Below are 23,436 nucleotides of genomic sequence, written 5' to 3' on the forward strand. Positions count from 1 at the left end.
ATTAACATATTGCTCTCTTTGTGTTATCCCTGATCTCTCTGCCTCTCCATCCTCTATTCATTCATTAATCCTTCTTTATTTTTTGATGCTGAGGTCTAATTTGAATTGTCAGCTACTTTCCCTCAGGAAGAGAATTTGAGGATATATTTCCTTTGGGCCTATTTGTATACCATAGGGAGCAAGACATCTCAGCAGCTGAAGAGTGAATTTATAGTGGGGTTTAAAATTATTATTTTAAATAAGTACATGTATTTGTTAAAGTTACCATTTTTAATTTTAAAACCATTTTTCATTTTAAAATGCTCCAAATCAGTAGATATAGCATGCATAAAGAAAAGTTCTGTGGGACCCTCAATAATTTTTAAGACTTAAAGACCAAAAATTTGAAAACAGCTGCTTTAAAACAATTTTATAAGAGTTGCAGCAATATATCCAAGGTCCTTCACACAGGGCCAGAGGTGCAAATACATTTCATGTGATATAGAAACTAAAATGTAGTCTAACTTTATAGATCAGTATATTAATGAAACACTATTGTTAATTAGCACACGCTAAAGTTTAGCCTTATTAATGTATTTATTATATAAACTTGTGTTTTAGAAAACTGTTTCAAGTTCAATTTGGATTCTATAGATAAACCACTATTACTGAATAATATGTTTCATCTTTAGAAAGACATGAATAATTGTATAAAAATAAACATTAGTAAGGAAAGATCATAGCTCCTTTACTAATCATAAGTGAAATGAGACTTCTCTACCCATACTTATGAAAGAATCAGAGAACCCAACTTATATCACAACGATATACCTGAGCTATGGAAATTAGATTTAGAGGTCAATTAGCTTCACTTATAGGAGTAACTTTGAAACTGCTTTTGGTATAAGCTTGTTGTTCTTCTATTAAAGTAATCTTGTCTTATGTAAACTAGACCTTGGGACATAAATATAGTAGTGATTTTACTTATTGAAATACCATATGCCAATATACCAGACATTACACAGAAAACCTAGCAGTCAACACATTTAACAGATGTCATAGAGCCATGATTTATCTCATATTTAAGATTTAAAGAAAAAATTGGGATGTTCTGCTTTCATTCTCTACCAAACTATTAGAAAAAATTTATTTGAAATATTATATGGAGATATTTAATATGTTTTATTTCAAAAATAATTTAAACAAATACAGAAGTATTCTGAAATGATTGAAAAATACATTTGCTTTTTGGTCATCTAAAACTGAGACATATTTTTTTTACTAGCTCATCTTTGTGGAGAAGGATGGAGTCATATTGGGGATGCTTGTCTTAGAATCAATGCCAGTAGAGAAAACTATGACAATGCAAAACTTTATTGCTATAATCTTAGTGGAAATCTTGCTTCATTAACAACCTCAAAAGAAGTAGAATTTGTTCTGGATGAAATACAGAAGTATACACAACAGGTAACATTTCTACTTTTTTACATTATGGAAATATGCTATGATAATCTCATAATTATTTGAAATGATTTTTTTTTGTTTTTAATACATTATTTTGCTAATTTTGGAAATAAAAGTAAAATTGATTTCTCAAGTGAATTGACAGAAGACTTATTTTGTATAAGTAATAAGGTAATAATGGTTTATAAATTATCACTTTTTGCAGAGCACACCACTGTATTACCTTACCAGAGTCATCTTATATGAATAAATACACTTAAAGAGTATGTATAATTTAAGAATTATAACTCCACTTGGTATAGTGTGGCAGAAATAATTTTTGCTTGAAAACTTTTCAGAGCAATTATAGTCAATCCTCTGTATCTATGAGTTCCTCATTCATGGAGTCAGCCAACTGCAAATGAAAAATATTTTTAAAAAGTATGGTTGTGTCTGTACTGAACATGTACAGACTTTTTTTTCTTGCCATTAGTCCCTAAACAATACAGCATAACAGCTATTCAATAGCATTTATGTTGTATTCAGTAATAATCTAGAGATGATTTAAAGTATATGGGAGGATATGGATAGGTTACTTGGAATACTATGCCATTTTATATCACGTAAGGGACATGATATTTATGGATGTTAGAATTCACAAGGGACCTGGAACTAATCCTCCATGGATAGAGAGAGATGACTATGTTACTAATTACTTGCTATATAGAAACAAATAATGCTTGCTTGGTACAGCTTACTTTAAAGAAGCATTGTAGATAGCCTATCAAAATGGTGGAGAGCATAAAATCTGGACATACGCTTATTTCTACAACTTAGTAGCAAGTGTACTTCAAGATGGTAATTCAAGATAAGATATGGATGGGGACACAGCCAAACCATATAATCTCCCTTTCTGTAGGTTGTCTTTTCACTGTGTTGATTGTTTCCTTTGCTGTGCAGAAGCTTTTTATTTTTATATAATCCCATTTGTTTATTTTTGCTTTTGTTTCCTGTGCTTTTGAAGTCTTGTTCATAAAATCTTTTCATAAACCCATTCCTGGAGATTTTCCTATGGTTTCTTCTAGTAGTTTTATTGCTTTGGGCCTTAAATTTAGTTCTTTGATCCATTTTTCTTTTTTTTTTTTTTGTATAGGGTAAGAGGTGGGGGTCTAGTTTAATTCTAATGCATATAGAGGTTCAGTTTTTCTAACACCATTTATTGAAGATATTGTCTTTTCCCCTATGCATGTTCTTGGTGTAATTGTCAAAAATCAGCTGGCTGCAGCTATGTGAATTATTTATGGCTTCTCTATTCTCTTCCATTGGTGTATGTGTTTGTTTTTATACCAGTACCATGCTGTTTTGTTTACTACAACTTAGTAGTGTATTTTGAAGCCTGGTAGTTTGATTAGCTCTAGCTTTGTTCATTTTGCTCAGGATTGCTTTGGCTATTAGGGCTCTTTTTTGTTCCATACAATTTTAGGATTGCTTTTCCTATTTCAGTGAACAATGTCATTGGTATTTTATAGGTAGTGCATTGAGTCTGTAGATTGCTTTGAGTAGCATGGTTGTTTTAACAATATTAAGTCTTCTGATCCATTTGCATGGAATGTTGTTCCATTTGTTTGGATCCTTTTCAATTTCTTTTTTTCTTTTCTTTTCTTTTCTTTTTTTTTTTTTTGAGATGGAGTCTCACTCTGTTGCCCAGGCTGGAGTGCAGTGGCGCCATCTCAGCTCACTGCAAGCCCCGCCTCCTGGGCTCACGCCATTCTCTTGCCTCAGCCTCCCGACTAGCTGGGACTACAGGTGCCCGCCACCACGTCTGGCTAATTTTTTGTTTGTGTGTTTTTAGTGGAGACGGGGTTTCACCGTGTTAGCCAGGATGGTCTTGATCTCCTGACCTCGTGATCCACCCGTCTCGGCCTCCCAAAGTGTTGGGATTACAGGCGTGAGCCACAGCGCCCGGCCTCAATTTCTTTAATTAGTGTTTTGTAGTTTTTTTTTTTTTTTTGTAGAGGTCTTTTACCTCCTTGGTTAAATTAATTCTAAGTATTTTAATTTTTTATAGTATTGTAAATGGTGTTACCTTCTTGATTTATTTTCCACGTAGTTTGTTGTTTGTGTATAGAAGTGCTACTGATTTTTGTGTGTTGATTTTGTATCCTGAAACTTCGCTGAATTACTTTATCAGTAGTACTAAGGGTTTTCTGGTAGAGTTGAAGTGGTGTCATTCCTCTATGGTAATACCCTAAGCTCTTTGCCTCACACCAAGGAAATCAAGGACGGGGACACACAAGGAGTGAAATTAAGAGCAGAGGTTGCCAGGCATGGTGGCTCACGCCTGTAATCCCAGCACTTTGGGAGGCTGAGGCGGGTGGATCACCTGAGATCAGGAGTTTGAGACCAGCCTGACCAACAAGGTGAAACGCCATCTCTTAGCTGGGCCTGGTGGCGGGGGCCTGTAATGCCAGCCACTCCAGAGGCTGAGGCAGGAGAATTGCTTGAATCTGGGAGGTGGAGGTTACAGTGAGCCAAGGTCGCGCCACTGTACCCCAGCCTGGGAGACAATAGTGAAACTGCAATCCCCTAGCCAAAAAAGAGCAGAGGTTTAATAGGTGAAGGAAAGAGAAAACGGGCTCCGGAATGGGTCTTCTGGTTCTGTGGTGAAATGCATGGGGTTTTATAGACAAGCTTAAGGAGGTGGTGTCTGATTTACATAGAGCCCAAAAGATTGATCTGACCAGATGTGCCATTTACATAGTGAGTGAAGAAGCTGGCTGCCCTACCCTAATCTTTTATTATGCAGATGGGTTCTCTACTGCGCCAGTGCCATGTTGCCTGTTCCTTTACTGTACACATGGTTGACAAAGAAAAGGGAAGATGGAGTCTCCATGATGAACATGCCTGGCCCCCAGGTAGCCTTTACAAACTATTGGCACAGCTGCCGGCATTCACCCGTGTAAGCGTCCAGCTTTCTCATCTGTGTCTGCAGCTCAATTTCACAGGCTGCTCTTTGTTAGAAAAATAATGATTTTGGAGCTGCTTTTTGTTAAAAGGGAAGGCTTGCTGAGGAGTCTCTTACTCTCACTATCTGCCTAAATAATTTCTTTCTGGCTCTTGTATAAGAGTCTTACAGTTTTTCTCTGTATAAGATCATGCCATCTATAAACAGGGACACTTTGACTTCTTCTATTTCAATTTGAATGTCTTCTATTTCTGTTGCCTAACTGCCCTGGCCATGAACTTATACTGCCATGTTAAATAATTGTGGTGAGAATGGGCATCCTTGTCTTGTTCCAATTCTTAGAAGAAAGGCTTTTAGCTTTTCCTGTTCAGTATGATGTTAGCTGTGGGTTTGTCATATATGGCCTTTATTATTTTCAGGTACATTCCTTCCTAAATAAAGGTATTTATTTATTTATTTCCTTCCTAAATTAGGTAATTCCTATGTAAATACCTAATTTAAGTTTTTATCCTGATGAGATGTTGAATTCTGTTGATTGCTTTTGCTGCATCTATTGAGATGATCGTGTGGTTTTTGTCCTTCTATTGATGTGATATTTGATGTTCATTAATTTGTGTAGGTTGAATCATCCTTGTAGCCCTTGGATAAATTCTTCTGGGTCGTGGTGTGTATTGTTCTGATGTTGTTGGATTCATTTTGCTATTTTGCTAATATTTTGTTGAGCATTGTTGCATATGTTCATTAGAGATTTTGGCCTCTAGGTTTTTTTTTTAATGTCCTTGTCTGGTTTTGGTGTCAGTGTTATGCTGACCTCATAGAATGAGTTAAGAAAATCCCCTCTCCTTCAGTTCTTTGAAATAATTTGAGAAGAATTGGTTTTAATTGTTTTTGAAAGGTTTGGTAGAACTCAGCAGTGACACCATCTGGTCCTGGACTTTTCTTTATTGTGAGACTTTTCATCACTCATTCAAAATCATGAATTTTGTTGGTATTTTCAATTTTTCTGTTTCTTTTTGGTTCAGTTTCTAAGTTGCATGTGTCCAGAAATTTATTCATTTCCTGTGAGTTTTCAATTTCTTGAAATATAGTTGTTCATAGTGGTCTCTAATGACCCTTTATGTTTCTGTGTTATTTTAATGTCTCCTTTTTCACTTCTGGTTTTATTTATTTGGGTCTTCTCTCTTTCTTTATTATTTAGTCTAGCAAATGGTTTATCAGTTTTCTTTATTTTTTGAACAAGACCGACATTTTCTGTCATTGATCTTCTGTGTTATTTTAGTCCTGATTTCATTTCAATAAAGATCGTGATTGCCGTGATCTTTATTTTTTTCCTTCTTCTAATTTTGGATTTGGTTTTTTTCTTACTTTGCTAATTCTTTGTGATGCAACATTAGGGTGTTTATTTGAAATTGCTCTTTTTTTGATGTATATATTTATTACTATAAACTTCCTTCTTAGTACGGCTTTTGCTATATTCTATAGGCTTTGGTATGTTGTGTTTCTATTTTCAGCTGTCTCAAGTAATTTTTAAATTTCATTCTTAATTTCTTTCTTCACCCAGTGTTAATTGAGGGCTATATTGTTTAATTTTCATTTATTCATATTGTTTTGAGTGTTCCTCTTTTTATTAAAGTCTATTTTTATTCCATTGGGGTCATGTAAGATACTTGGTATGATTTTGATTTTTAAAAATTTGTTGATATTTGTTTTGTGTTCTACCATATGTGGTCATTCCTGGAGAATGTTCCACGTGCTGATGAAAAGTATGTGTATTCTGCAGTACAATGTTCTGTAAATGTCTGTTAGGTCCATTTGGTTTATGCTGCAGTTTAAATCTGATGTTTCTTTGTTGATTTTCTATCTAGATCATCTGTCCAGTACTGAGAGCATGGTGTTGAAGTATCCAAGTATTATTGTTTTGGGGCATATTTCTCTTTTTATATCTAATAGTATTTTCCTTACATATCTAAGTGCTCCAGCGTTGGGTGCATGTATATTTACAATTTATTGTCTCTTACTGAATTAATCCCTTTCTTATTGTATAATATGCTTCTTTATCTCTTTTACAGGTTTTGACTTAAAGTCTGCTTTGTCTGATATAAGTGTAGCTACTCTCGCTCACTTTTGCTTTCTGTTTGCATGGAATGTCTTTTTTCATCCCTTCACTTTTAGTTTATGTGTGTCTTTACAGGTGAGATAAGTTTCTTGTAGGCAGCATATTGTTAGTTATTTTAAAAAAAAATACCTTCAGACAGTCTATATCTTTTACGTAAGGGAATTTATTAACTTTCAAGGTTATTATTGGAAGGTGAAAAATATTCCTGTCGATTTGTTGGTAGTTTTCTGATTTTCGTACATCTTTTCTTCCTTTGTATATCCTTTCTATTCTTTGTTCCTTTCTTCCTCTCTTATTGTTTATTTTTGTATTTACATGGCTTTCTGTAGTGATACAGTTTTATTTCTTTTCTCTTTCTCCTTAGTATATTTGCTCTACCAGTGAGTTTTATAATTTTGTATGTGTTCATGATGGTGGTTATCATCATTTCGGTTCTAGATGTTAGGCTCCTTTGAGCATTTATTGTAAGGCTAGTCTATTGGTGATGAATTTCATTAGATTTTGTCTGTGAAAGATATTATTTCTCCTTAATTTCTGAAGGATAGCTTTGCTGGGTATAATATTTGTGGTTGACAGTTTTATTTTTCTTCTCAATAGTTTGAATATATCTTTCCATTCCTCTTGGCCTTTATGGTTTCTGCTAAGAAATTTACTATTGCTGTAGTGGGGATTTTCCTGTATCTGACTTTATGCTTTTCTCTTGCTGCTTTTAGAATTCTTTCTTTGTGTTTGATTTTTGATGATTTGAGGATTGTGTACATTGGAGAGGACCTGTATAGCCTGAATCTATTTGTTGTTCTTTAAGCTTCCTCCACCTGGATGTCCATTTCTTTCTGAAGACTTGGGAAGTTTTCAAGTGATTTATTAAATATTTCTAGACACCTGTTTCCTTCTGTTCTCTTTTTGTAGTGCCTGTAATACAAATAGGTTTTCACTAAATGGTTTCTTATAAATGTAGGCCTTCTTCACTCCATATTCTATTTTATTTTTGTTGCCTGTGTTATTTGCTTTTAAGTCCAGTAATTCTTCTAGCTGGGCATGGTGGTGTGAACCTGTAGTCCCAGCTACTTGGGACGCTGAGGTAGGAGGACCGCTTGTAAGCCCAGGAGATCGAGGCTAGCCTAGGCAACATAGCAAGAACCCATCTCTATTAAAAATAAGAAAGAGTAATTATTTTTTTCTGCTTAGTCAAGTCTGTGGTTGAAGCTCTCTTTTGCATTTTAAAACTTTTATTCATTGAATTCTTCGGATCTAGGATTTATTTTGTTCTTTTTTTCCTGATATCTCTGTTGTTGAATTTTTCATTCAAATTATGAATTGTTTTCCTTATTTTGTTGAATTGTCTATCTGTATTCTCCTATATCTCACTGAAGTTCCTTCAGATTATTTTGAATTTTCTTTCTGATATTTCATATGTTTACTTATGTTGGGTTCTATTACTGGAGAAATATTGTTTTCCTTTGGAGATACCTTTTTTTTTCCTTTTTCTTGTTTGATATATTCCTACATTTTATGTAGGAATTCCTACATAAAATTCTTCCAATTTTATGGAGTAGGTTTTGTATGGAAAGAGTTATTAGTATGAATGGGTCTTGGCGTATTAGTTCAATGGGGTGTATTGGTATTGGTTCTAGGTAGATGCAGTAGTGTAGTCTCCATGTAGTTTCTTTAGCTCTAGTCCACACTAGTGACATTTTCAAGTGTCTTAGTAGCCTTAGCAAAGACAGTTTGTAGCAGTGGTGGTGTGGCTCTGTTGGAGAGTGTGCTCACCTTGCTGTTTCTCAGGTCATGGGCATGTGAGTACCCACAGTGGGTAGAGCAACTTGCATTCTGGCTTGCTGGGGTTGAGGCCACAGGACTCTCGCTCTGGGAGTATAGGCATGTAGTCACTTGGCTTACCTGGGGGCTGGCCTGCCAGGAACAACCTATGAGATTGTTTTTCAAGCTTAAGATATGAGTGTATAGCTGCTCGGTTGGCCTGGAAACATGTTTTCTAGGGATGGCCTTTGGGCCTGTTTTTCAGGCCCAGGAGACAGGTTCAAGGCTCCTTGGCTGTCCTGGGGGCTTGCTTGCCAGGAACAACCCACAGGACTATTTCTTAATCCCGGGATGTAGGTGCATTGCTGCTCGGCTGGCTTGGGGGAATATCTGCTGGGAATGCCTCATGGGGGTGTCTCAGGCCCAGGATATGCTTATATGGCTTCCTGGCTAGCCTGTGGGTGTGCCTGCCAGGGGTGGCCTGTAGGGCTGTTTCTCAGGTGCTGGATGTGGACTTCTGGCTGCTTGTATTGCATGGAGGCATGCCCAACAGTGGCAGCCTGTGGAACTGTTTCTAGGCCCTGATTGCCAGTGTAGGGCTGTTAGGCAGGCCAAGGGCCTGCCTGGAGAGGTTGCAGTGTGGCTGTTTCTCAGGCCCTGAGTGCAGGCATGTAGCCTAAGGGTGTATTAGCTGCACAGAGGCTCAAGGGCCTCTCCTGCTTCTGGGAGGGCATGCAGTGGTTTGGCTGGCTCGGCTGGCTCAAGGACCGCATTTTCCTGTGTGGGACTGCCAGACCATTCCTTTGGCTCAAAAGTGCAGTGGTGGGGATTGATTTCCCTGCTGTGTAGGACCAGAGTCACAGCCAATCCTGGACCTAGGCTTCATTCAGCTGGGGTTGTGGCATTCAGCCACCTGTGTGGGCTTGGTGGAATGAAAATGAACTGCAGTACTTTTTCAAAAGACAATTGCTGTTCTCAAAGAGCTTAGTGGAGAGAGAAAGAAACACAATTATACTGAAATGTGATAATTGCAATGACAGATGCACATAGGGTGATATATGAAGATAAAAGGTAGGCATCTAACCAGTAATGTGGACCTAAGAATAATTTCCTAGAGGAGTGCCCTAGCTATGTCTTACAGGATTCAGAGTTGGCCAGCACATGAAAATATTGGTAAAGAGTCCAGAGAAATGCCTATGTCTTTTCTCTCAACTTGTCTTGAGAGCTGCCGGCTTCATGGCTAGAGGATAAGATATATGAGGTAGCATGTAGGAGAGACCTATCAGTTTTATAATATTTTTGAAGAATGTGACAAGGTGTATTTGTAAAGTTTTACTTTAGCATATGGGACAAACAACATGAGTTAAAATCTGTCTATATTCTTGTGATGCCAATTTATTTCTTTTACTACAAAAAATAAGGGGCTATTACCAATGAACATGTGAAAATTAGTTCTCACTACCTACCACTTATGCAGAGCTTATTATTGGCAGATTCAAATTTCCTGATATTTAGAAAGTACTAGTATTTGATATTATAATTCTGTTGCTTTTTTTCTTGCTTAAGACATATTATTTTTAGTTCTTACAATATAACCTTGAAATGTACTTTTTTGAGATTGCATATTTCAAGATTCTTATGTTAGTGTTCATTTTTTCTTGCCTATTATTATGAATAATAATGATTGAACTAATAATTATTTTGAATGCGTGATGAACTTAGACGCATTCATAAGTTCCATTTGCTAAGGAATGTGATGCTAAGTAGCATGCCCTGTAAATGAAGAATGTTTTGCTTTATCAGAAAGCTGAGCTTTAGCAAGATTTCAAAGGTGGAGACTTCTGCAAGGTGACATTCAATTATGCATATCTTTATATAAAATGAATTCTGAGTCATTGCAGTTGTATAAACTTAAGACAACCTTTCTTTGGCAAATAAAGATCGACAAATTCATTCACTTTATAGAGATATCTTGGATCAAATGATCATTTACTTATCGGAAATGGCTAATGAAATGTTACAGTGATTTATGGTGTGCTGCAGGAAATTTTCATGATATAGTTATTTATCTTACATAAGATAATGAACTGCCTATCCAGTTCATTTACTGAGTAATAGTTACTTTAAATGTTTTATCAGCAGCTTCGTTTTTCTGTTTTCCTCCTCTTCCTCTCAGATTTTTATCATGATGAGTTAGGGAGTAATATTTCATTTTAAATGACTTGTCTTGACTATAGATAGTTCAGGGATATAGGCAGAATTGCTGTCACGTGAAACACAGTTGTTAATCTGAAATATCTATGTTGAATTGACTCCTGCTGTTATTATCAAGAGCTGTAAGAATGTTTTAGCTTTTTGCTTATCAAAATATTTTTCAGAATAATATATGAAATATACGCTGATCACAGTGTGAAGCAGCATGTGTATTTTTATAATTAGAAACATTATTTATTAAGTAATCTTTGTTTCAGGCACTGTGCCGATGATGGAAGATAGCAATCTTTAATGAATTTTGTTTAGCAAAATTTATTGATTACCTACTATATGTACAGTACTTGGGCAATATAAGATTTATTGTCATAACAAGAATTTATATTTAAATTTTATTCAAGAAACATTTGTCGAGTGTTTACTATGTGAACTTTATTGTATTTGTACACTGCACACATTTCTAGGTGTATGGCTATCTTTTAAGATCTCTAGGACCATGTACACATCATAATTAGAACATATACTGGATACAAATATCTTATTTCCGTGTTGCTAATGTGCAAGGTGGAGAAACATTTTTCTCTGTCCTGATACTCTGTAATGTTAAAAAAAAAAAAAAAGAACGATGGGGAGTTTTGAAATCATTTCACATTGTAATATAATATTGGTAGCTTAGTATTTTGGAAAATATGTGTATATATATATATATTAAAATAGAGGTGTTTATAATCTAAAAAAATTTGTAAAGGTTAGTAATTTGGATCATGAATATATCACTTTTTAATATAAGAATAACATTTTAAAATTGAGTAATTATTAAGGTTATAAATATGCTAAAGATGTTTATTTCAAGCTAATTTTGAAATATTACTTACAGCATTAAGAATAGTTATGTGGTATTTGTCAATTTTAGTTAAATTTTAGGCCCAAGCATCATATTTTATTATTTTTGTTTTTTATTAATAAAATTATATGACATTAATTTATCTAAAAATCATATAGAAGCCCAAATTTATATGTAGAGGTCTAAGCTAAGAGAGAGGCAGTTACTCTTCTCTAAGTCTTTTTGCTAAGTCTTGTTATGAAGACTTCACTCAGACTCTATATACTGTTTGTTGATTTTATTTTCTATTTTCACAGTGCAGATAATGGCAATTTATCTTTAGAATCTTAATCTTTCAACTGATTACACTGATAGTAGTAATAGTAATAGAAGCAGCAGCAGAAATAACAGTATGTTAAGTTTTTAAATAATCCTGCCTTATCAGATAGATAATTATACCTCCATTTTATAGGAGAGGAAACTGAGGTTCGCGAAGGCTAAATAAATGATGCCAATCATGTAGCTAAACATAAAACCTGTGTTTTAAAAACAGTGTTCTGTTCTACATCATTCTCCAAACTATGCTATAATTGTTAATTATTCTTAGTACTAAAACTCATTAGAAAGGCAGTTTTATATATATCTTCAAATATAATTTTTAATAATAATGAACCATTTGCTAAGGAACATGGCATATTTTTACATCTAACTTTCTTTGAATGCCCCTTTTCCTGTTGTTTACAGAAAGTATCACCTTGGGTAGGCTTGCGCAAGATCAATATATCCTACTGGGGATGGGAAGACATGTCTCCTTTTACAAACACAACACTACAGTGGCTTCCTGGTGAACCCAATGATTCTGGGTTTTGTGCATATCTAGAAAGGGCTGCAGTGGCAGGCTTAAAAGCTAATCCTTGTACATCTATGGCAAATGGCCTTGTCTGTGAAAAACCTGTTGGTAAGTAGTCCAGTAAATTAGCATTCCTTTAAAAGTATGTTTCCATCCCATCTTCTCATTCCTTCCTTCTAGGGTGTAGTCTGATTCTCTGATATTTATGTAAATTTTATTTTTATACACATTCTTCCCCACTTACTATTAGTGATCTCAGCATTAACTTGTGAAAATAACATAATATTATTATTTTATGCAATCTCTGTTGGTTCAAATAGTGAGATTATGAATATATGGTTGTAGTTACAATATAGCAATAATCTATTCTTAATTCATTAATGTCTTTCACTTATGATAGTGTTTGGGAAGATTTGTTTAATTGGGACTCCTTTTACTCTTGTAGACATATTATTTCAGTTATCAAGTTAAAAGAAACATTTTTGTTACATCTTCTGAAATGGATTTTTGTTAAGTGAGAAAGGAATATGAAATTATTTTCTTTTAAATGTTATATTTTTATCATGGTAAAATATGCTTAAAACTTACCACTTTAACCATTTTAAATGTATTTTAATGCCAATTCAATAGCATTAAGTACTTTCACACTGTTGTACAAACATCATCACCGTTTATCTCCAGAACTTTTTACATTTTGCAAAACTAAAAATATGTACCCATTAAACAATAACTCTCTGTTTCCTCCACCCCACCCCCTACAGTCCCTAGCAACTACTATTCTACTTTCTGTCTCTATGAATTTACTACTTCAGGTACCTCATATGGTGGAATCATATAGTATACATCCTATGTGACTGGCTTATTCCCTTAGCATAATGTCTTTAGTGTTTCACCATGTTGTAGGATGTATGAGAATTTCCTTCCTTTTTAAGGTTGAGCAGTATTACATTATATGTATCTACTACATTTTGTTCATCCCTTCATCTATCAGTGGATACTTGGGTTGCTTCTACCTTTTGGCTCTTGTGAGTAATGCTGCTATGAATGTGGGTGTATGAACATCTCTTCAGCTTCTTGCTTTCACTTCTTTGGGGTATATAGCCAGAAGCAGAATTGCAAAATCATGTGGCAATTCTATGTTGAAATTTTTGAGGAATCACCATACTGTTTTTCTCAGAGGCTGTATACATTCCCACCAGCAGTGAACAAAGGTTTCAATTTCTCTGCATCCTTGCCAATATTTATTTCCTATTATTTTAAAATAATAGTCGTCCTAAAGGCTGTGATAAATATTGTATCTTGTGTAATATTTTATGATAAGCTGTATTTTTATTCTTTGTTTATATCAGAGACATGTTCACTTATGGCACATTTACTTTGTAAGATGTGGAATGTTATGGAAAACATTGTGGCTGGGAAAACATTGTGGCTGGGAAAGTAAACACTGCTAGTATACAAACTAGGTCATAGATTACATTACTACTTATAATATTTAAAATTATACAACTTTACTTTGTAAATAATTAAAAATATCAAAGAAGTTGTACATTTTCAAATTTAATAAAAAATTTAAGAAGTATTGATATATCACCTTTGTTTTTATTTACCTCATCATATTATAATGCCAAAGTTGGCTTAATTGAAACATGCTCTGAACAGCAAAGCAAAGAAAACCCATACAATTGTGTTAACATGAAGTTAAAAATGAAATTATTGTATTTGTTTATTTATTCCAGTTAGTCCAAATCAAAATGCGAGGCCATGCAAAAAGCCATGCTCTCTAAGGACATCATGTTCCAACTGTACAAGCAATGGCATGGAGTGTATGTGGTGCAGCAGTACGAAACGATGTGTTGACTCTAATGCCTATATCATCTCTTTTCCCTATGGACAATGTCTAGAGTGGCAAACTGCCACCTGCTCTCGTGAGTATTTATCTAGAGTACTTTTCATTTGACAGCAACATAAATTACTATTCTATGATGTAAAGAAGAATTAAATATTTGAAGGAGTTTCAGAAAATGAGAAAAAATATTGCTACAGCTACTTTTGAAACCAACTGGTACTGTTAACCTCTGATTTTTATTATATCATCATTTGGCATTCCACTATCTTACCCTAACTATTAACATATTGCCACATATGTACAGCCCCTTTTCCCTGAACTGTGTGTATGTTGCAGACAGCATAACACTTCATGAGGGTGTTCACCTCAAACATCACAGATTGCTTTGGTGAGCCTTTTTAGTGTATTTTAATCTAATACAGTTCCCATGTCTTTTCCTTACAGGACTTTGATATTTTTGAATAACCTATACCAGTTGTTTTGGAGGTTTCTCAATTTGGATTGTCTAATTTTTCCCTCATGATTAGATCCAGGAAAGCATTTTGGGGCAAGAATATCGTATCAATGTTGGTATATCTGCTACAAGTATAGAATGCACAGTCTTGACATCACATAGAGTTATGTCAGCAGTACTGGACTTGCTATGAGTTGTACTCCAGGAGACAAATCTTGCCCCTTACTGGTCTCTATGTTTTCTAAGTACTATAGGATAAGGCTGCACCTGAATGAATATTTATTTATTTATTTTATTTATTTTCTTTTAGGTGTCTTTTTAAAATTATTATTATACTTTAAGTTCTAGGGTACATGTGCGCAACGTGCAGGTTTGTTACATATGTATACATGTGCCATGTTGTTGTGCTGCACCCATCAACTCGTCAGCACCCATCAACTCGTCACTTACATCAGTTATAACTCCCAATGCCATCCCTTCCCCCTCTCCCCTCCCCATAATAGGCCCTGGTGTGTGATGTTCCCTTTCCCATGTCCAAGTGATCTCATTGTTCAATTCCCACCTATGAGTGAGAACATGCGGTTGTTTGGTTTTCTGTTCTTGCGAAAGTTTGCTGAGAATGATGGTTTCCAGCTTCATCCATGGCCCTACAAAGGACACGAACTCATCCTTTTTTATGGCTGCATAGTATTCCATGGTGTATATGTGCCACATTTTCTTAATCCAGTCTGTCACTGATGGACATTTGGGTTGATTCCAAGTCTTTGCTATTGTGAATAGTGCCGCAATAAACATACGTGTGCATGTGTCTTTATAGCAGCATGATTTATAATCCTTTGGGTATATACCCAGTAATGTGATGGCTGGGTCATATGGTATTTCTAGTTCTAGATCCTTGAGGAATCGCCATACTGTTTTCCACAATGGTTGAACTAGTTTACAATCCCACCAACAGTGTAAAAGTGTTCCTATTTCTCCACATCCTCTCCAGCACCTGTTGTTTCCTGACTTTTTAATGATCGCCATTCTAACTGGTGTGAGATGGTATCTCATTGTGGTTTTGATTTGCATTTCTCTGATGGCCAGTGATGACGAGCAGTTTTTCATGTGTCTGTTGGTTGTATGCATGTCTTTTTTGACAAATGTCTGTTCATATCCTTTGCCCACTTTTTGATGGGGTTGTTTGTTTTTTTCTTGTAAATTTGTTTGAGTTCTTTGTAGGTTCTGGATATTAGCCCTTTGTCAGGTGAGTAGATTGCAAAAATTTTCTCCCGTTCTGTAGGTTGCCTGTTCACTCTGATGGTAGTTTCTTTTGCTGTGCAGAAGCTCTTTAGTTTAATTAGATCCCATTTGTCAATTTTGGCTTTTGTTGCCATCGCTTTTGGTGTTTTAGTCATGAAGTCCTTATCCATGCCTATATCCTGAGTGGTATTACCTAGGTTTTCTTCTAGGGTTTTTATGGTATTAGGTCTAACATTTAAGTCTCTAATCCATCTTGAATTAATTTTCGTATAAGGAGTAAGGAAAGGATCCAGTTTCAGTTTTCTGCTTATGGCTAGCCAATTTTCCCAGCACCATTTATTAAATAGGTAATCCTTTCCGCATTTCTTGTTTTTCTCAGATTTGTCAAAGATCAGATGGCTGTAGATGTGTGGTATTATTTCTGAGGCCTCTGTTCTGTTCCATTGGTCTATATCTCTGTTTTGGTACCAGCACCATGCTGTTTTGGTTACTGTAGCCTTGTAGTATAGTTTGAAGTCAGGTAGCGTGATGCCTCCAGCTTTGTTCTTTTGACTTAGGATGGTCTTGGCAATGTGGGCTCTTTTTTGGTTCCATATGAACTTTAAAGCAGTTTTTTCCAATTCTGTGAAGAAACTCATTGGTAGCTTAATGGGGATGGCATTGAATCTATAAATTACCTTTTCACGATATTGATTTCTTTCACAATATTGATTCTTCCTATCCATGAGCATGGTATGTTCTTCCATTTGTTTGTGTCCTCTTTTATTTCATTGAGCAGTGGTTTGTAGTTCTCCTTGAAGAGGTCCTTTACATCCCTGTAAGTTGGATTCCTAGATATTTTATTCTCTTTGAAGCAGTTGTGAATGGAAGTTCATTCATGATTTGGCTCTCTGTTTGTCTGTTACTGGTGTATAAGAATGCTTGTGATTTTTGCACATTGATTTTGTATCCTGAGACTTTGCTGAAATTGTTTATCAGCTTAAGGAGATTTTGGGCTGAGATGATGGGATTTTCTAAATATACAATCATGTCATCTGCAAAGAGGGACAATTTGACTTCTTCATTTCCTAACTGAATACCCTTGATTTCTTTCTCTTGCCTGATTGCCCCAGCCAGAACTTCCAACACTATGTTGAATAGGAGTGGTGAGAGAGGGCATTCCTGTCTTGTGCCAGTTTTCAAAGGGAATGCTTCCAGTTTTTGCCCATTCATTATGATATTGGCTGTGGGTTTGTCATAAATAGCTCTTATTATTTTGAGGTACATTCCATCAATACCGAATTTATTGAGAGTTTTTATCATGAAGGGCTGTTGAATTTTGTCAAAGGCCTTTTCTGCATCTATTGGGATAATCGTGTGGTTTTGTCTTTGGTTCTGTTTATATGCTGGATTACGTTTATTGATTTGCATATGTTGAACCAGCCTTGCATGAAACCCACTTGATCATGGTGGATAAACTTTTTGATGTGCTGCTGGATTCGGTTTGCCTGAATGAATATTTAATACTGGATACTATGTGGTGAGAGTGTCCTTGCTTACAAACACAAATGGCATCAGAATATAGGTGCCAAGGGAATTGCATAATGCTACTGGTAGCACATGGTAGCCTTGTGGGAACTTGAGACCATGTGAAACTCTTTCTGCTTGGGAGAGGAAAGTACTGATCTTAGCTAGCTTCTTCATAGCAGAGAATATGGTTTATCTTTCCACAGTCCACTCTTTGACACTGCTGCTCATCAAAAATACACCTTTTCAGCTGAATTAATTGGAATTTCAGATTTGGAACAAAAAAGTAGAGAGTAGTATTTATTCCTGCTGCTCTCATGACCTGTTCTCAATGTTGGTTGCATTCATTCATATCCCACTTATTGGTATCTGTCCATCTTGTAATTAATCCAGACTTTATGTCCTTTTTTTGGGAATAATATACTTTTCAGGGGCCCAGTAGTTACCGTTCTACCACCATAGAAAGCTGTAGAATCACCTGAGATAAAGTTGGTATCTAGGTTTTTTTTTTTTTTTTTTTTTTTGAGATGGAGTCTCGCTCTGTGGCCCAGGCTGGAGTGTAGTGGCCCAATTTCAGCTCACTGCAACCTCCACCTCCCTGGTTCAAGCGATTCTCTTGCCTTAGCCTCCGAAGTAGCTGGGTCTACAGGCATGCGCCACCATGCCCGGCTAATTTTTGTACTTTCTTTAGAGATGGAGTTTCACTGTTGGCCAGGCTGATCTCGAACTCCTGACCTCATGATCTGCCCGGCTCGGCCTCCCAAAGTGCTGGGATTACAGGCGTGAGCCACCGCACCTGGCTGGTATCCAAGTTTATGTCCATTGAGGATGCTTTGATTTGAACAAAGCAAAATATCAGTTACTTGTTAAAGTCCAAACAGACAAATAAAATGAGAAGTTCTTTTGGTTCTTTTTCAATTCCCTTCTTCTCAACATCTGAGTGTCTAGGAAGCTCACAAAGAAAATAGGAGCAAAAGTCCTTAGATTTTTTTTTTTTTCTTCCAATACTTTAACCTGCAGTAAACAGGATTTGAAATGAGTGAATCTAACATGTTGGTATGTTTTTTCGAGGTTCCAAAGAAATTGTAGTTACACTTCAGTCAAAGGAGACAAAATAACAGCCACTTGCAGTCCAGTGTATCTATTAAACTCAGGAATATGTTGTGGTTGAAATGTATTCAATGAGATAGGGAAAGCAACAGTTTCCGTCTCTACACAGGAATTCTCTCCAGGGGATCTTTGTCGCAATTCTAATTCCTTTCTCCTAACAGTCCTAAGTTCTCCACTATGATCATCTCTCTTCTTTTGTCATATTTGAAACTTTTAAAGGTGAAAGGTCCATTTTAGGTTTTTGTATCCGTCCAGTGGTTTCCCTGTGTCCCTTTCTCTCCAGGAAACAGTCACTTGGAGTTTTCCTAGGAGTGCAGGCCATAACACAGCTTGTTTCTATAACCTTCCTAAGTATCTTCAGGACTTTCTTACTAGATCATTGACTTTGTTGCAGTCCCTCCGTAGGAGCAGCCACTGGCAGCCTGACTGATGAAAATACAAACAACTATCCCAGCAGCAATATTTGTTTTCTGCCTGTCCACTCTTCCTTCCCTCCTTTTGAGCTTTCTTGTTTTTCCTCTGAGAGGCAACCCATTCTAGTTAGCAATTATAGTAATGATATGGCTCCCATGAGTGGGGGAACACCAGGGCTCTTGTCTCACGTTGAATTAGATTAAACAACACAGACACACGTGGAGTGGTTTTAAGGAGCGGAGAGTTTAATAGGCAAGAAAGAAAAGAGAAGGCAGAAGGAAGAGGCTCGCCCTTACAGAGACAGAGGGATGGGGGCTCCACAGCTCAAAGAGGAAACCCCAAGTGTGGTGCGTACCAGGCAGGTATATGTAGAGGCTGGAGGAGTCCGTGTCTGATTTGCATAGGGCTTAGGGGATTGGTTTGACCAGGCATTCATTCACGTAGCCCTGGGAAAAAAACTGGCCTTCCCACCCTCGCCTTTTAATATGCAAATGCAGGGCACCATGATGTTCTACACACGCGGGGATATGTGGAGCAAGGGCAAGAGGACAAAGGTAGGAATCGCCATGTTGAGTGGACCCAGTTTCTAATGGCTTGCGTATGCATACTAAAGGTTGCGGCTTGGCTCTAAGAGCCTGGACTTTTCTGTTAGACAAGCAACGCTTTTGGAGGTGTTTTAAAAAGAAATGAAAACTTTCCAAGGATCCCTTTTCTCTCTATCTACCTAAAATAATTTCTTAATAACTGCTATCACAGTAACTTCATAATTCTGAGATCCCTGTTGGTGGTAAGTCTACTATGTTGAAGCCTGTAAGTGTATGGCCCTTAGACAACATGGTCACCCAGTTGATACTAGTCCTTCTTGCCCAGATGAGTCATCTTCCCATTTAGAGGTAGCCACTACTTGAGGCAATGCACGTAGAGACCCACTGACTTTCTAGGCCTTTCATCACTCCCAGCGGTCCAGTCAAATACGTATTTGGTCCATAGTGGGCACCACTGTTGCTTGAAGAGCTAAGGCAAAACAGTAACACAATGCAGGCTAGAATCCCAGCTGCAGCTGTTGTGTTCATTTGTTCCTTCAGGCTCTTGGCATCAAGTGGAGAGATATGCCTGGGATGGGCATGGTTGGATGTATTATGGGTTGAGCTCCCCGTTGATATCCCTTTTTAGGGATTGTGATAAGGAATGGGGGTGTTGTACCTGATCAAGTGTGCAACAGTGTAGTGGTTTCAGGCATAAAATGGCCTTTTTAGCACAGCAGAACATTTCAAAACTGGGAGCCAGCTGCCCAGGAGAGTTGAATACAAGAGTTGAAGACTTGTGGGGAATGAGACAATGAGCACCTTCTTCTGCCTCGATAGTCATGGTTGTCTCTCCACAAATATTATTGTTCAATGAATGAAGCTAGCATGAAAGATTACATACTGTTTGACTACATTTAGGTATAAAGTTCAAAAATAGTCAAAACTACACTATGTTGTTTAGAAATGTGTGTTTAGGTGGTAAAACTATAGAGTAAGGCAAAAGTTTATTCTCAAAAATGTCAGCTAGAGGATGTTGCTGGGAGAAGTTTAGGGGTGCCGATTAGGAAATGAGACAAGAGAGGCAGTGATCCACTGCTAGGCTTTGTGCAGGTCCAGAGTGTGTGTATAATAATTTATTAATCTTATATTTTTCTTTATGTAATTGTATATGTGTTATATTTCACAATAAAAAAGGCTAAAAAGTAGGGAAAAAGTGGTTTGTGAAAGTCTAAGCTCTTATTCTCTTAACAACTTTCTAAAAATTATTTAGAATTAAGCTTATGTTCTCACAAGTTTTTCTTACATCCCATTTCTTCTCATTTGTTCTACTTTTTTGTTTTCTCACAATTTTTTTGGTGGTATAACACACATAACGTAAATTTTACCATTTTAACCATTGGTAAACAATCTTTAGTAAATTTTTTCAAATAAATTTGTGACATAAACTTTTGAGTCTTTGCATGTCTAAAAGTATACTTTTCATTTTCACTTGAATGATAAAATGGCTAAATGTAGTATTCTAAGTAATTTTTTCCTTGGAACCTCTTTAGCATTCAGTGTTGTGGATGAGAATGCCAATGCCAATCTAATTTTCATTCCTTTGTGGAACATCTTTTTTATCCCTGCTTTGGGAGCTTTTAAGATTTTTTTCTTTCTTGTTGGCATTCTAAAATTTTTCATGGTTTTAATTCAGTTTTTCAGTGATTGATGTGGTTCTTTAAAATTAATTTTTTTTTACAGTTTTTCATTGAAGAAAATCATTTTTAGATTTTTTAGATTTTTTCATTGGCTCTTTAAATCTGAAGAGTGGTTTGTTTCTTCATCTGCTAAAAATGTTCTGTAATGTCTTAAACTACATGTTTTCTTATCTTTACTCTTGTTGCAAATATTAAAATAGTTGCTAGAATGTCTAGATATATCTTAATATCTCAACTCTATTCGTATTTTTTCTATTTTTGTTTGCTAATATTTAGCTATTTTTCCTTTTATAATCCTTTACTTGGGACTTTTTATTTAGTTGAAATAAGTTTTTTGAAAACACTGTAATTATATAGTACAAATATAAAAATTGTTGTAACTGATTTTTTTTGAGAAGGTTAGTGAAACATAATTCACTATTTTAACACAGGTATGAATTAAATTTCTACCACTGACAAATCAAATAATGATAACTATATACTGCTGGTGGAATTGTCAGCTAGGCAAGCATACATCAGATCTTCAGGTCTGTCATTGTATCTCTTGTTTTTGATCTTTTGCTTATTTTGTTTTCTTGATTATTATAGAGGCTTCATTGTCTACTTCTACCATTTGTTCCTTGAGCAGGTAGTCTAGTTTGCTATTTTTTCTTCTCTGTAGTTCCGTTCTCTGTTCTGTTGTCAAGTTCGCCTTTCCGGAAGCTGTGTATAGATCATTTGTGCTGATAATGTCCAGGACTACTCTAACAGGTATTTCTATTCCACAGGGTTTGTTTGTTTGGTTTTGTGTTTTAGAGACAGGGTCTTGCTCTGTCACCCAGGCTGGAGTGCAGTGGCACAGTCTTGGCTCAGTGCAATCTCCGCCTCCTGGGTTCAAGCAATTCTCCTGCCGCAGCCTCCCGAGTAGCTGGGACTACAGGCGCCTACCCCCATGCCTGGATGATTTTAGTGTTTTTAGTAGAGATGGGGTTTCACCATGTTGGCCAGGTGGTCTTGAACTCCTGACTTCAAGTAATCTGCCCACCTTGGCCTCCCAACATGCTGGGATTACAGGTGTGAGCAACTGTGCCCGGCCTCCACAGATTTTTTATTATACACCTGTGTGTCGTTGTGGGGAAGAAGGGCATTGGACATTGCCTCAAGGAGACTTTGTATTTCTGGAAGTAGTAGTTACCTGGCAGTGATCCACTATGTGTGAATAACGAACTCCTTCATTGTTTAATTTTTCCCATGTTTTTAACCAACAAACATTTGTAGTGAAGAAATGCCAGGAAATACAATAGGGACTAGGAGTACAATGACATTCTTGTTCAAAATACAATTTAAAAGTAGCTGAGTGTTACTCTTTCGTAGGTGTCAGCTTCTCAGCAATGGTTTTAGTATGCTGTTGACTTTAACTTTTTAACTTTTCAGGATAAATTATATATATTTACATTATCGTTTTCTACTACACATGTCTATTCATTTAACATTTGAGTCTTTAAAATACTTTTATACGTATCAACAAAACTTTGTATTGGAAGTGGTCTTTTAGTTGCCTTCAGGAAGTTGCCTCAATGTTCATTTGAGGTTTACTAGTAAATAGAAATTAAGGGAAATTTTTCTTTGGAAAGGAGAAACAAATAGGATTTTGCAATATTTTCCAGTATTTTTCAGTTATAATATTGTGATATCATTGTTTAAAATTCACAAATTGAAGAGAGGAAATATATATTAAGACAATTTTTGACTAATGGTTTCTGAGAAAGCTTTGCTAATATTTGGCATTATTAATAATTGATATATTTTGGATAGTCAGATATTCTACTTGTGAAAATGAATTCCAGGGCAATGTTTAAAGCAATAGTAGGAGATTTAGTCCTAAATGTATAAAGGTTCAAATGAAAATGCAATTAAATTGATATAGTAAAATAGAATAATACACAACTTGAGGATAAGGTATTATCTCACAAATCTATATTTTTTTCAGTATTTGTAAGTTTATGTGTTCAATTTAAACACTTTCACAATTAAGGAAGGTAATCATTTTTAAAATTTGATGACAATTTCTTACAGGTTGGTTTTTTAATATTCTTACCCGTTTGAAAAACCATATTGGATATTTTACAACTTGATCTTTTGAAAAGCCAAAAATAAATAAAATAAAAAGGATTGCTCCAATTACCCATATTTCATACAAGTCCTTATACCACACATAACTTTAGGAACAATAGCATAGCCTGCATAAGGTTTCTCGTATCTTATTTTCTATAAGAAAGAGAAGAAAAATTAGCATATGTCAGTTTTTGAGTCCCTGCTAAATAGTAATTAACTTTCTGTTAAAATGCATGTTGCTTTCTACTCTTGAAAAACAAAATCAGCATTACCTTATTTAATATCTTTATATCTGAAATGAAATCCAAGAGAATTATGATGTTGCTCTGAACTTGACATTTTTGAACTTATTATTAAAGGCTAAATCTAATAGATAAGCAGAACTAGAGGATTAATAGTTT

At 35.8% G+C, this 23,436-nt stretch overlaps 1 protein-coding gene across 10 annotated transcripts in view; it reads left to right on the forward strand.

The window, feature by feature from the left end:
• Positions 1 to 23,436, forward strand: part of ATRNL1 (attractin like 1) — an 842,049-nt gene that overhangs the window by 177,234 nt on the left and 641,379 nt on the right. For all 10 annotated transcript variants that reach the window (XM_045362239.3, XM_074002848.1, XM_005566518.5 and 7 more), the window contains 3 exons: positions 1,265 to 1,446; positions 12,040 to 12,253; positions 13,882 to 14,070. In XM_045362239.3, the coding sequence (XP_045218174.1) occupies positions 1,265 to 1,446; positions 12,040 to 12,253; positions 13,882 to 14,070 (585 nt within the window). The remainder of the gene's footprint in view (positions 1 to 1,264; positions 1,447 to 12,039; positions 12,254 to 13,881; positions 14,071 to 23,436) is intronic.

Source organism: Macaca fascicularis, chromosome 9 (genome assembly GCF_037993035.2).
Source record: "Macaca fascicularis isolate 582-1 chromosome 9, T2T-MFA8v1.1".
Lineage (NCBI taxonomy): Eukaryota > Metazoa > Chordata > Mammalia > Primates > Cercopithecidae > Macaca > Macaca fascicularis.